Source organism: Bos taurus, chromosome 8 (genome assembly GCF_002263795.3).
Source record: "Bos taurus isolate L1 Dominette 01449 registration number 42190680 breed Hereford chromosome 8, ARS-UCD2.0, whole genome shotgun sequence".
Classification (NCBI taxonomy): Eukaryota; Metazoa; Chordata; class Mammalia; order Artiodactyla; family Bovidae; genus Bos; species Bos taurus.
In genome coordinates this window covers 84,845,522-84,859,896 of record NC_037335.1, presented here as the reverse complement: position 1 = coordinate 84,859,896, position 14,375 = coordinate 84,845,522, and the positions used below count along the sequence as shown (strand labels likewise).

The following is a 14,375-nucleotide window of genomic DNA, read 5'->3' as shown; positions in this document are numbered from 1 at the left end:
ACCACAATCCCAAGCGTCATGAAACACTATGAGCACCGTGCAAGCATCAACAGAGGCTGTCCCCCACTAACATATGGGTGCTTCTGGCCAAGGGGCAACCGAACAAGCCTCAAGTGCCACACACATCATTCTTACTCAGGGCCCAATGGGACCTTCAAGTCAGGCATACAGTAGACAGTTAGCTGTCTACCCAACACATGAAATGCCACACATGATTTTAAACTTGGAAGAGAGAAACACAAAGTAACCAAATTCACTACTGCTATTTAATCTTCCAGTAACCCAAAGTCTTAATGTTTTGGCTAATATAAAATGAATTCCATAGAGGAAATCAGAAGAAGATTCTAAAACCAAAATGAAAAAATTAGTCTCTCCCACTAGGCTAATCCTCAATGGAGATAAAGATAAGAAACTGATATACCACGCTATACTGTTGCTGTTGTTCAGTTGTTAAGCCATGTCTGACTTTTTTGCAACCCCACAGACCATATCCTGCCAAGGCTCCTCTGTCCAGGGAACTTTCCAGGCAAGAATACTGGTCTGGATTGAGATTTCCTACTCCAAGGGGTCCTCCTGACCCACGGACTGAACCTGCATTGTGGCTCCTGCACTGGCAGGGATTCTTTACCCCTGGCACCACCTGGGAAGCTCAACAGCATTGCTTTTGCACTGGCCGGGAGCTGAACCCGGGCCTCCCATGCAGCAGAATTCTACCACTGAACCACTCCAAACACCAACAGTCTCCACACAGGCGTTTGTGGCCCACTGACTGATAAGAGTCTGGAAGAACACAGTGCACATATTTGGGTTTTTAACCTTCTCTCCAAGGCAGGAGTCAGCCCCTTAGAGACAGCAGGTTCCAGGGCAGGGCAGACACAGGACGAACCTGGGCATCCTGTGGTGCTAGAAAGCAAGGACATGCTGAGGGTCAGGGGGGACAAAGGACATAGGAGCCACTTAACAAGCTCCCAAGGCCTGAGCTAGAACAAACTGAACAACCAAATAACAAGGCTGTATCAGGTTATAACCCTAGAAAGAGAGATAACCACAAGTCCATACTGATCTACATATGATTAAATAAATGAAGGAGGAAGAAGAGACACATTTTACCAAAGAAAAATTACTAATATATAAACATATAATACAGTCCCCCAATAGTCATCAAAAGCTTTAACATTTAAAGGATAAACTATGTTTAAAATCATTATGATACCTACATAAAATATAGGTTCATCAAATGTTACCTATTCTATAAACACACTATATAGCATCAACTCAAACTCATGTTGTATTTACATGACCTATATTTCTATAATATATGAAAATATTAGATGGGAACAAATTCAACTGACAACCTGATTCATCTGGAATAACCCCAGGTGAATCTGGGGTACTGAACTGTAACTTCATACAGTGCACTTCTTTGAGAGGCATTTGTACAAGCCCCTGCTGGAGAACGTGCAGTGGCTGAAGAGGCGGCCAGTGGCACCTACCGTAGGACGCAGCACAGCACCGTGAGATGAGTGGGCACACTAGCTGGGTTGAGCATGGCTGGTGTGTCTGACCTCATGCAGGCCAGGAAGGCCCTCATTCTGCGGTTCTTGTCCTCCACCGCCTTCCCCAGCCACAGCCTCTTCAGATTGGGGCAGGTCCATTCCCTGAAGGCAAGAGCTTCCACCAATTCCGGGGTTTGCGGCGATTTCCCTTTGTAAGCTGCCCACTCTTTAATGATCACTGGTGAAACTACAGAAAGGAAAATGAGAGAACCATTTATGCCCTATCTTAGCTACTTTAAGCCTGACAAAAACAGCTCTAGTAATTACAGTATGAAGATGTCACTTCTTGTGTAACAATGCATTCTCTCATTAGTAAGCCATCAGTCATCAATCCTCAACTCTAAAATATTTTGTTTTCTACTCTATGCACTTCAGAGACTCATTCAGAATTTCAGTCAGACCATCAATAAATTTCTTCTCAAAGATTCCCCATAAAACTAGTATGTATAAATCAAGGATGTTAGACAAAATTTGCTTTAATATTATAAATTCATTAATAGTTTTAGTAATAACAATGGGTACAACTTACACATATTTTGCGATCATCACAGAAATCAAGGAAAATCCAATTTAGATAGCTGATCTTTTTCTCCATGTTTTTACTAATTAGATCTGAGAAATAACTTGCACTTGGCAGCCACTTTACTTAAGCATCTCCTACTATATAACAAGTATAACTGTTAAACTCCATAAATAACCTTTTATCCACAGTAGTTTTACCACTATTAGCAGGAATTAACTCTGGAAACACAAACATGCATATTTCCCCACAAAATTCCCAAATACTTTAAGGGAAAAACGGTGATGGGGAAAGGAGAGCAATAGAGATAAAGCACACTGCACAGAAGTATGTTAAAACTTCTCCCCAAAGTGGATTGATAGAAACAGTCAGATGGTAAAACGTGGGCGTGCATTTTGTAACAAATAGCTTACTCTGGTCAATAAACATGAGAGCTGAAGCAGGGCCACATGGAGACCCCATCCTCCCCTCACATGGCTGACAGCAGGTACAGAAGCCAGGATGGTGCTGATTCTAATGCAATCTTGGATACGTCAATTCTATCCAAATAACCATACCCCCTTCCTGGGCTCATTTTCCTTAAAGTAACACCTGAGGCAAACTGAAGACTATGAAGAAGCCAAATCCCGACAGAATTAAATGATTAACTGGCTCATCTCCAGCTCCACACCAAGTCTAGACAATCATCTCTTTCAAGGTCATGAAGAATTTTAGGAGTTAGATACGTGGATAGGCACGATTGTTAGCAACAGGAAAAGCAAGCTTTGCACAATCAACCCCAGTCAAGTCAGATGGTAGTGTGCTGCAGAGGAGCGCCATGACCAGCCATTCTGCAGGGACCCCAACTCCCAGAAGCAGGCTGCTTGAGCAGGGGTGCAAAATCAAGACAGTTTCTGAAAATTCTTTTACAAAAATGTAACTGTTTTGTCATTGAGGGAATCCCTTTAATTCACATTTGAATATCTTAGTGTTTAAATGTTTAAAAAAAATTCTAAACTTAAAAGGTTTAAAGTCCATCAAGTCAAAACAGAAAGACACATGTATATATAAATACATGCATCTTTAAATGTATCTATTTTAGGTGCCAGCCACACACTCATATGGTCCCTGCTGTCCAGCAGACCCTGTCCTTGGACTCACAATCTAAGCCGCCCACCCCATTCCTGCTGAACTCCAGTGCACACAGCTCCACAGATTGCCACCTGTGTGCAGAGGGCAGGCGCCACCACCACAGTGGCCTCCTAGGGGCAGCACACCCCACCTCCCTTTGTTCCAACTACATTCACAGAGGCTGGCACACTGTCAGCCCCAAGAAAACAAGCGAAAGGAGGTAACAAGATAAGCCATTAACCAGTACACTGTGTTTCCATTAAGTCAGTCCACAAAGTTTATTTTCATGCCCCCCCCCCAACAGTAAAAATGAATAAATCTATTTCTCCCATGTAGCATCTTCATTTTGGTGACAAAGATTTATTTAATGGGACTAATTATATTTTATCTTTGGTTTTTAATCTGGGTTAATAACCTAGTTATCTAAGGTCTCTCATGTTCTTTCCCCAAAATAGACACACACACACATGTGTGTGTGCAAACAAAGCCTAAGCTTACTGTATCTTAAAAAACTCAGTTTATAATGCCAGGGTCTCCTTTGAGTTTTCTCAACAGAAGCATTCTTATTAAAACTATCTTCATCTATTTATATCTTTCCCCTTTGTCATCTCTGCTCTTGCTTCTCTTTAATAATTTTTAGCAATTGTTTTATTATATTGTTTTCATTCTAGAAATAAATTTTTGGTTGAGGATTTTCATTCTCAAGGTCAAAAGGCTTAGACCTGTATATGCTTTATGCTTCAAACCCTACACTAAAGTTAAGTGGAGGTCAGAGATGCCAACAGTCCCTTCACAAGTTCTCCTGAGTGTTCCCTGAAGCTGCCTTAGACAGCTGCTTACACTAGTTGGGGCTCCGGGTGTGCCTGAATTTACCTGGCCTGATGCTGTGTGCTCAGATCCTATTCAGCCTGCAAAGGCTGCAGATGAGCACACACCTGTGCCTGAGAACTGCCACCTCACGCTCACCTGACCATCCCTCCCACGTCCTGGTAAAAGGACTTCCCCAGTACAGGCAGGCGACACTGGAGCTGCAAAGAAGTATTAGATATAATAGCTTCCTCTTATATTCTAAGCATTTTTGTTGCTATCTGCACTATTCATGACTAGAATGTTCAAGTCTAATTTGGGAAATACATGTTCTCAGAGAAAATAAATGTGCAGTAACAAAAAAGCTTTGTTCCGAAAGCAAAGATGCCCTGATTTGCTTTATTTTTCACATGTATCTGTTTTTAAACTGAATACTTGGAGATCTTTTGTGTACACCACCACTTAAGCGCTGTGGAATCTTTGGCCAATCGCCCAACAGATATTTATTGAGCACCTACTATGTAGTGGGTGGGGCAGGAAAGGCATCCAGGGCTCAGACGTCAACCACCATGTGTCTGTGTGAAAATAAGGGTCTTCCTAAATTCTGAGGCCTGGGTCCCTCACTTACCTTGCCCCAGCCCAGCCCTAGAACCAGGCATTGAAACAAGGGGGGCCAACAACTCACTCTGTAGCACAGTCCAGTTGAAATGCAAAGACACCCTGCACCTCTGTTATGTGCTTACAACTATGTGAGGTCAACTTATATTTATAGGCTTGTAACATTAGATTAATTAAAGGTCAGTGTTTTATAAATTAATGAATTCCAAGGGACATCCCATTTTCAGGTAGACACACAACAGCAGCCTCTGTGTTATAAGTTCATCCAACGGGGTGGCTGATGCACACAGGGTACCTTCTCTCCCTCTGGCTCTGCGATTCTTCCCAAGTTGCTGCTGCCCACTGTTTTACTCCCTGAGCTCTCCTGAAGCTCACAGGAATAAGCCGATGCAAAGCAGCCAGCTAATAGCAAGTAATCTGGGCTCTTATCATTTTTGCAAAAAAAAAAAACAAAACTAGTTATACAGGGATTATCCAAGTGGTATGGAACAGCTGGATTATGGAAACACGCTGCATGCAGACAAGAGCACTGGGGTATAAAACCCTCTCTGTGAAGGCACCATTTTAGAAAGACATGTTCGTGCCTCCTTGTTAAAACAAGAATAAGAGAATCCCAGAGGTCAGCTAATCTAGCTACTGTCCATGAATAAATCTTCTGTGTATCACCATCAATAAGGATTTATCCTGTCTTTTCTACTGACAGGAAAAACTCATGATTTCAAGTGGACTACTTTGAAAAATCTGAACATCAGGTTGTCTTCCCTACCTGAAACTAAACTGAATTTTCACACTGGCAAAAAGCAACTCCAGGGTACCAGTTTGCTGTTATTACCAACGGCTAAATTTATAACACAGTTTCTTTGCTGGAAGCACCTCTTCAAAATACAATTTCGAGACATAAAACACTGCTGAAGACTTAAGCTGTTAGTAAAAACCCAATGTTTTCCATCAGTCGTTAATTTTCTTCTATTTTCACATTTATACATATGACAACCAGCCATCTCAGGAATCTGTTATAATACTGATTTGGGGATCCATCCCAGGCCAGGAATAATGAACATGTTTCATTTTGTAAGCCTATTTCAACTGACTGGTAGTGGCTGCCTACAGTGCCATACAATGAATTATGTCTCTAAGCTCACTCCAGAGCACCATGAGCAGTGAGAGTTATGGCACGCACGCAGTGTGGTTAGAAGGTAAGGAAAAAGGTGGATACAAACAACTCCCAAGGCTATGGCCAACTGGACCTTTGGTCTGTGTCTGTGCAGTGTGTATTTGGGGAGGAGCCACTGTTTTACTCCCTGAGCTCTCCTGGAGTTACAGAAAACATACACACACAATAAATAAAAACAAAACTTCAACTCCTTCACATCAGAGTTTTATCAGAAATGGGGAAATGGGCGTAATGACAGCTGGTCTATCCTCCTTATGGGAAAACTGCCGGTTAACTTCCAAGCAGCTCTGTGTGCAGGCTGGGGGTCCAACTAGCCCCTCATTTCCTCATGCTGACACATGTGTGAGTATCCTCTATGATTCTGAAAAGTAAAAGACTATGAATTTTCTCCCTAAACTTTTTATATCTGAGGCTGGGAGTATCTTACTGTCCACAAACATATACATGCTCAGTAGGCCACAGGGCATGTGGAACACAGTGTCACATGGTGTTACAGACGCTTGCTAAACCACTTACGTCATTCCTACTGTTCTAGAAACTCCGAAGTTCAAGGACATAAACATTAATCCAAAAGAGTACCATCAAACAACTCCTGCCACACAACACTGCTTTTCCCACAGATGTCTCTTGAGCTCAGCCACTCAAAGTTCTGTGAGGGAAAAGCAGTTTGCTAATGCTACGCCTGAAAAGCTTTGAGGAATAAAAAAATTCAGATTAATATACAAACAGTCTTCACAGAATCATAAGAAAAATGTTTACGACAACCAATTTTCACACATACGAAAACAGCACACTAATTAATATTTGTCATGTTAAAGTATTGTTTTATAATGTGATTCACAATGAACAAATTTATTTTCAATCAGCAATCCCAATGACTTGGCACTAACAAAATTTCTAAAGCAAACTGGATCAGTGGTGGTGGGGGAATCAATGTGTTCCTTTTGGCTTTTCTTGACAGTTTAGAAAGAAGAGAGTAAATATAGGGAAATACAAATGCAGTATTTTGTGATTAGTAGCTCAGTCATGTTTGTTTCTTTGCAATCCATTGGACTGTACCCGCCAGGCTCCCCTGTCCATGGGATGTTTCAGGCAAGAATACTGGAGTGGTTGCCATTTCCTTCTCCAAGGGATCTTCCTGATCCAGGGATCAAATCAGCATCCCCTGTCTCTTGCAGGGAGATTCTTTACCTGCTGAGCGATCAGGGAAGCCCTAAATATAGTATAAGTATAGTAAATATAAGCATAGTATATAAACTTGTTATTTGGGGGCGGGGAGGACAACACCATATTGCTTGTGGGATCTTAATTCCCGGACTAGGGGTCAAACCCTTGCCCCCTGCAGTGGAGACCTAACCACTGGACTGCCAAGGAATTCCCAAGCCTGCTTTTTTCTCTACAACTATAGCTGAGGTGACTGATCATCCTGTCGTCTTTATAGAACCAGATCCCTTTCTTCTGGTCCTTCCCCTTCATCACTGAGGAGTACCTGGGTGGCTGAGGAACATCCCCCGGGAGAAGAAAAGTCACTACGGTACTAAAGGTCAGAGCTGCTTCCAGGGCAGAAGTGCCTGTGAGGAGCAGCCACGCCACCTGGATCTCACGTACACAGGCCTGGAGGCCAGGGCCAGCTCAGACCAGGTGCCTGGCTCCAGGCCCAGCCCCTATTCCAGCAGCTGCAGAGATGGCTAGCTCCCTGGGCCCATCTCTCCCCAGAGAAACTGCCACCATCACCATTTAGCCCATATGGGTGAGACTGTTTGTGCTGGGTCAACAGTCTGCTGCTTGAGCCACTGGTAGGACCGTGAATTCCACAATAGTGACTTCAGTAGCATTCTCCCACAATAAAACAAGTATTCTTATTACTCTCCTAAAAGCAAAATAATAGAACCTTGGAATGGACAGGGAAGAACAGAAAAATAAACTGCCAGCATGTAATTCAATATGATTTTCAAAGGCTGAAATTTTTTTTCCCCTTAAGTTTGTATTTCTTCTAAATTACTTTTGGAACTGTCAAATGACAATAAGTTGAATGTTTCATATCATCTAAACTTAATTTTTTAATAATTTATTCTTCAACAGGAGGAAAATTGCTTTACAATGTTGTGTTGGTTTCTGCCATACAACAACGAAATTCAGTCATAATTGTGCATATATCGCCTCCCACCTGAGCCCTCCTCGCCCCCCTCACCCCACCCCGCTGGGTCATTGCAGAGAGCCAGGCTGGGCTCCCTTCGTTACACAGCACCTTCTCACCACCTATCTATTTTACACACGATAGAGCATATATGTTGATGCTACTTTCTCCATTCGTCCCACTCTCTCCTTTTCCCACTGTGTCCACAAGTCCATTTTCTCTAAATGGCTGTGATTTTTTTTAAGGATTCGATTGTAGATATCCTACTTTAGCCATATTTCTAAAAATGAAACTTTGGTAAGTCATATGAATATTCATTGTAGATTATGAACATTTTATCATATGCCTGAATCAAGAGAAATAATTCCAAATGGATACATGTCCTACATCTAATGAGAGCTAAGTATTTTTGAACAACCCTATAGGCTTCAATATGCCCTTTGACTAGTTCTGACAACAAAGCCCTCTTGGGAAAATTCTTGACTGTCACAGTGACCACACCAAGAACATGCATCTGTATGCACAGCATTTTGAAGCCATGTTAGATCAAAACCCTCACATTCAGAAGTAGCTCCATCACCCACCGGAGTAGGAGGGTTTACCTGGAACCCACACAGCTCCGATCTGGCTACCAAAGTGGAAGGCAAAGGCAGCAGGCACGTGGAGAACAAATCTGTCCCGAGGACCTCATCGTGCACTTTCATGTGCCAAGTGCCACTGACTTCAAAATTCATCTACATACGGTCTATGAATAAATGTAGGTCAAATCTTATCAACCAAGAACTCCTGAGAAACTGCTCCAGGTTAGCCTCTTTGGCATTATCAGACATTGTTATTTTCCCATCTCATCCAAATCATAAAGAAGCTACAATATTCTCTCCATAAAATAGTCACTTAGTAGATGTTTCAGGTATGGAAACCTAAACCAGTGGCATTGTAAGAGTCAGTGTTTTCCACCGGCCAAAAGTAACAGAGCAACGACAAACAACTGTGTGCCATCCTTGAAAAGAAGTCAGCAGAGTGGGGAGGGGAGCAGAGGCAGGAGGAAAGGAAAAAGACATGCCTGCCAAATTCTCTTTGAAGTTGCGGTTTTCTCCCACTCACCCACCCTTCCCCCATCCACCTCACAGCGGAACACTTTCCTCCTTTCTTTTCTATTCCCTGTGCCTCCCAGCCTCCAAATGAGGTCAAGACACGTCCTTCCAGAGTCTCGAAGAGCTCATTTGAGTCCCCTCAGGCTTTACCACCCTTCTCCTTCCCTTGGGCATGCCATTCCCCATGCCCTCCAGCCCTAGCCAGAACTGGCCTGCCATAGGCAGGCTGACGTAGTTATTTCTCTGTGAGGGCTGCATTGGGCCCTATGGTGTGGTTTGTACATTCAGCTCTTTACCACAATTTGCCTCCCTCTTGCTTATGCTTAGAGGATGCTAGTCTATTTAGTCAATACTCTCCCCTGGCTTCTGTTTCCCCTATTGTCTAAAAGGCCAGCCTCTCCCAGGCCAGTAAGACACCTGTATCAACTGGGTACAATTAACTGATGAGGGAGTGGAGCATGCGGGGTGCTGTCAGCTGTGTGTTTCACAGTGTTTTAAAGGCACAGACTGGCAGCAGGGCAAAGGAGACCAAGACTCTTACTTCCCAAGAGCACCTAGCACCTGCAGCTCACCTGCGACACAGAGAACTCCCTGAAACAGGCAAGGGATGCACAGTGCCCACTGCTGACGACATGAACACAGCACACCAGCCATATGCAGGCTGCTCTATGAAGCTATGGATACTGCCAAGGGGAGCCCAACCTAGGACATACCTGAGGGTATTCAGGTTTTGAGCACTGAAAACTCTTGAGGATTTTCTGCATAAAGATAACTGTGTTTCTGGAACACACAAGCAAATGAAGAACAGCCTTTCACCATGAAAGCCAATATGGTGTTACGGGGCTAAGGACACAGCAGCAAGTAGGGCCGCATGGGACCCTGTAGCACTCAGCATTCCAGGACCAACAGAGACCCAAGAGGCTACAGGGACTAAGGTGCTCAGGGCTGGTGGTGAACTGGAGGTCACAGCTGTGGGGCCAGGATGGCCTGGGTGGGCCAGCACAGAAAGCTCGCCAATCCTGTGCAAAGTTAAAAAGGTCTTCTTTTCTGAGCAAATAAATCACACAGTGGGAGAAAAGGATGAGGATTTGTACTCCTGGAATGCACTGGGCCTTTGAAAAGTGTCCACTGACACACTCGGTGTTTCACATGGTGCCTCTGGCCTGATCAAGGTGGTAGAAACATCAGCTAGAGGAGGCCCTGTGGAGCCGGCATCACCTTCTCCAGCTACAGTCACACAAACAGCTCAGCAGCCACACTAGGTATGACTATCTTCAAGTAAGGGAAGTGACAGATGGCTTCATTCTAAAGGCTTACAGAATCACAATTTTGTCACAGTAATAGAAACAGAAAACAAGAATCTATAGAACTGTTTATATAAAATTGCTAGACCCTCTCTAGTTTTGAGTTCCAAAGGTAAGATCTACTCCCATACTTGTCCTTGAGCTCAGCTTCACCCGTCACCAGGGCTGCAGTGACCTGCCATACAAGCAGGTGATCCGTCACCAAATATCCTCAGTTTAGAGGAAGACTTAGTAATCTACAATTTCCACACTTCATAATGCTCTTATTTTAGACTGCACATTTGGGGAAACATTTTTGTATTTCCTACTAAATATACAGTGACTTTTATCTTCCCTACATTAGTAGATAAAATCACCTAGAACACAAAGGCACGATTTTCTCCTCCAGAATCACATTGGCCCACTGAAGATGGAAATACTTTGACCTTAACTTTTGCCCAAATTTCAAACAACAGTTTCTGTCTTCCCACTTCCCCCTCTACCCCTCAAATCGATCAGCTGGAGGCCTCTAAGGGAAATCGTTACAAGTCCCCTCTTGGCCTCAGGGATGTGTGCAGCAACTGCACAGAAGCAGCCCAGTGGACAGCTGGTGGGACCTCCCCAGGAACACTGATCTCTGCAAAGAGGGAACCACATCTCGTGGACACCACAGCAGAAACTGCTGTCAATCTGCCCAGGACATGTTAACCACGAGGATGGCGATCGTCAGGACTGTTTCCAGATCAATGTTCAGTTTGAAGCGCAAACCTGTTGTTTTATCATTTTAGTGAATAAACACCACTGCTGGGATGTTACTGAGGAAAACAACCTGTGGCTTGTCCTCCTTTCGTAAGAGCCCCGATGGAGCCCATCTCCTTTATGTGGGGACTCTCAGGGTGAACTCAGTCACGATTCTTCTAAGGCTTTAAAAATGCACAAGAGATTACGAGGTACCGAGGAAAACAAACAATGGATTTTACAGTACATACATTCTGGTGGAAGTCTGTTCTTTCTAAAAGCAAGTCTCTCAGTTTTCTTTCTGCTTTCTGCCAAGCTAAACAGGACTCCGTAAACATACTGACGAACTGGCCTATAGAGCAGGGCGGCGGGAGGCAGGTCTTTGCTGGCTTCATCTTCAATAGAAACAGCAATTTTGATTTCACCCTTTGCATGGAAGAAAGCAGAATAATATTGCACATTTTTCATGTTGAATTTACAATAAACTCACAGAAATATACTGTATTATCTCCAGTTAATGAAATTGCAATTCTATTCCAAATCAATTGCTTAACAAGTTGCCTATATCAAGATGTTTAGGGAGAGTTCATTTAGCAGGTTTAGTCAAAATATATGCTCAAAGAGTCAAAATAAAACCTACATTGTTTTATTTTTAACCTGGAACAACAACAACAAGAACAAAAACCATGTAAATGCTTCCAAAGTCTTCCAAAAAATCTAGGTCGGTAACACCAGACAACAAATAGCATAGAAAATGCTGAGAACTGGCAAATTTTATGAGTCAAGATGGTCATATGTAATGTAATTCGTAATTTTCAATGACCTATATGAAATCCAAGAAAAGAGCACCCTAAAAATAAAATGGTCACAAATTTTCTTTACCAAGCTCTTTCATAAAAAATTATCATATACAAAAAACCTACCTAAGAGAACTCTTTTAAGTGGTATTCGTTTTTAAAGTGTTCAGCATGTATCAAGCCTCTGCCCCAGTGCATCAAGTAACTCAACAGACGAGTCCCACTGAATGAGACAGCCACCAGGGGCTGGAAATGAAGGAAGCCCTGTTCTGTTCCTCCCCACCCCCACTCCTCTCCGCCAACACAGCAGGGGCTTCCTTGTGGCTCCAGGAGACAAATGACTCTGTGACCACCTGCACCTGAGATCAGTCCAAACATTCTGTGGTCCATGTTATCAAGGCACATCTCAAGAGACTTCACAAGGAATTTAATTATGCATATTCTTAATATAAAAATATATTTATGACCCCAATGTTTAGTAAATTTATTGATATGTACTCTTTTAATCATGTCATAACATTTATTCTTTCTTTCATATGAATTTAATTTAGAACTGATCTTTTCCCTTATCAGAACCTTCATACGTATTAATCTAATAGGTACACATGTGGTTAACACTCATCTAGTGAGTATTTACTCTCCCAAATTATGAGGCTTTGACGATTCTCTACATTCTCACTTGAAGCTTGAATTCACAGCAAATGTCTCAGCCTGGGAAATTTAACACCAGAGCCACTCAGCTCGCAGGAAACAGCACACATTTCAGTCTAAACTTTTCCCAAATATACTGAAAAATTTTAGGTAACACCTTAAAATCTGAAGATAGTCAAGTTCACTTTTCTCAACCACAGTCATTTCCTCAGTCTTTGCCCTTGAAATCAGGGAGTACTAAAGAGGAGGACAGGCAGTTTTGCATCACTCAGACTGATTTAACCAAAAGTCCCTAAGTCAGACCCACAAGCATGGCAGGGCACAAACAGCAGGGAGTCCAGGGACCTCATATCCCAAACAACCCCAGAGTGAAAGGGCACAACCTTCCCAAAGCTTGAGTCCCTTTAAACTTAGCAAAATCCTTTTCCCGCAAGAGTAACCCTCACTTACCCTTATAATCTATGTTGGACCTGAAAGATAAAATTTTTACTTTATAACCATAATCTGAGAAGTGATACCACACATGCATACCCATATCAAATAACAGATGAGACTTGGAGGCAATTACAATTCAAAAATACATTAAAGGGCCCATATGATAGCACTCATCTTCCTGTCCTTTATTTTATAAAATATAAAATTAAGCAGTCAAATTAGTCAATTAACGGTTAAAAGTGCAGCTCGAGAGTGCTGTGGAATGGAAGTCACTTGTAATTACTGACTCCATTCTATAAACCATACATGGACTGTAGAAAATAAGAAAAAAGCTTGATTATATATGGTGGTACATATACAGATGAAAACATAATAAAATACACATAGTAACGAACCAATGTTACACCAGAAATCTGGTCACCAAGTTAAATTGTGGATCTATGATTATAAATATGACAAGTCACTGAGGAAATTTAAATAAACACAGATCTATTCAAAACACCAAGATTCAGAAACAATTAATGCCACACTGTATATCTATTTAAGCATACATTTAGGAAGATACTAATAAAGTGACGAAGCCCCATATTCCATTGTTTGCTGTAAGTACTCAATGAGGTAGGGGAATAAGTCAAAGTATGAAGTGCTATCAGCCACTCAGAAGTTGGGAGCTTCTAGGACAGATGATAAACCAGATATAGTATGTGACATCACAATTAAACTTGACACTATAGCAAAAACATGTAGGAAGTTTTGAAATCAGAAATACAAATAAAATTACAAACCAGAGAATAACATGAAGTGCCATTAATTAGAAGCTTCAAAAATAATTTTGTGTGAAACTGACGAGAAAAATAAGACTTTCCCCAAGTTCTAATTTTATTGTGATTATAAATATCCATCTTTTTTCTCCAAGTTTAGAAAGGGGAAAATGAACTTCACTTCAAATACCTTGTAAGATAAAAAGCAGTTCCAAAAGGAACAAGGACACACCCCACAAGAGTGACCACTGTGAGACGAAGGCCACACGACAGCCCCAGGGCATACCTTCGTCAGCACGTGGAAGATGTAGGGGTACATCAGCCCCTTCTTGTGCCGGTGCTCGGCCACTCTCAGCACCTCGGGCGCGACAGGAGGCAGGGGTGGGGTGGTGATGTCCATGTGGTTCCTGGTGGGCATGGACAGGAGGCACGGAATTGGCTGAACAGTGCCAATCTGGTTCCCCTTTCCTTCAGCAAGCTGGCTGCCAGAAGAGGCAGTGGACGAACCTTCTGCCTGCAGAGCAACGGGCAAGCGGAGAAAATGGGTTTGTGTCACATTCCCATTCCTTTAACCTGTCTGTTCAACTGTAACACAGAGAGATGTGATTAACAACTTCAAGGAGGACAAGAGCTGTGACCCACTCCTCCTTGAACAGAGGAAGTGTGAATGGACGCCCACTGTGCCTGTGTCAGG

The 14,375-nt window shown here is 42.6% G+C and overlaps 1 protein-coding gene across 2 annotated transcripts in view; it reads right to left on the bottom strand.

Annotated features, from left to right (window-relative positions):
* The window catches only part of FAM120A (family with sequence similarity 120A), a 115,961-nt gene that overhangs the window by 24,625 nt on the left and 76,961 nt on the right, over positions 1 to 14,375 (bottom strand). For both annotated transcript variants that reach the window (XM_059888995.1, NM_001098905.1), the window contains 3 exon segments: positions 13,968 to 14,195; positions 11,289 to 11,463; positions 1,494 to 1,743 (listed from right to left, as the gene is read on the bottom strand). In XM_059888995.1, the coding sequence (XP_059744978.1) occupies positions 1,494 to 1,743; positions 11,289 to 11,463; positions 13,968 to 14,195 (653 nt within the window).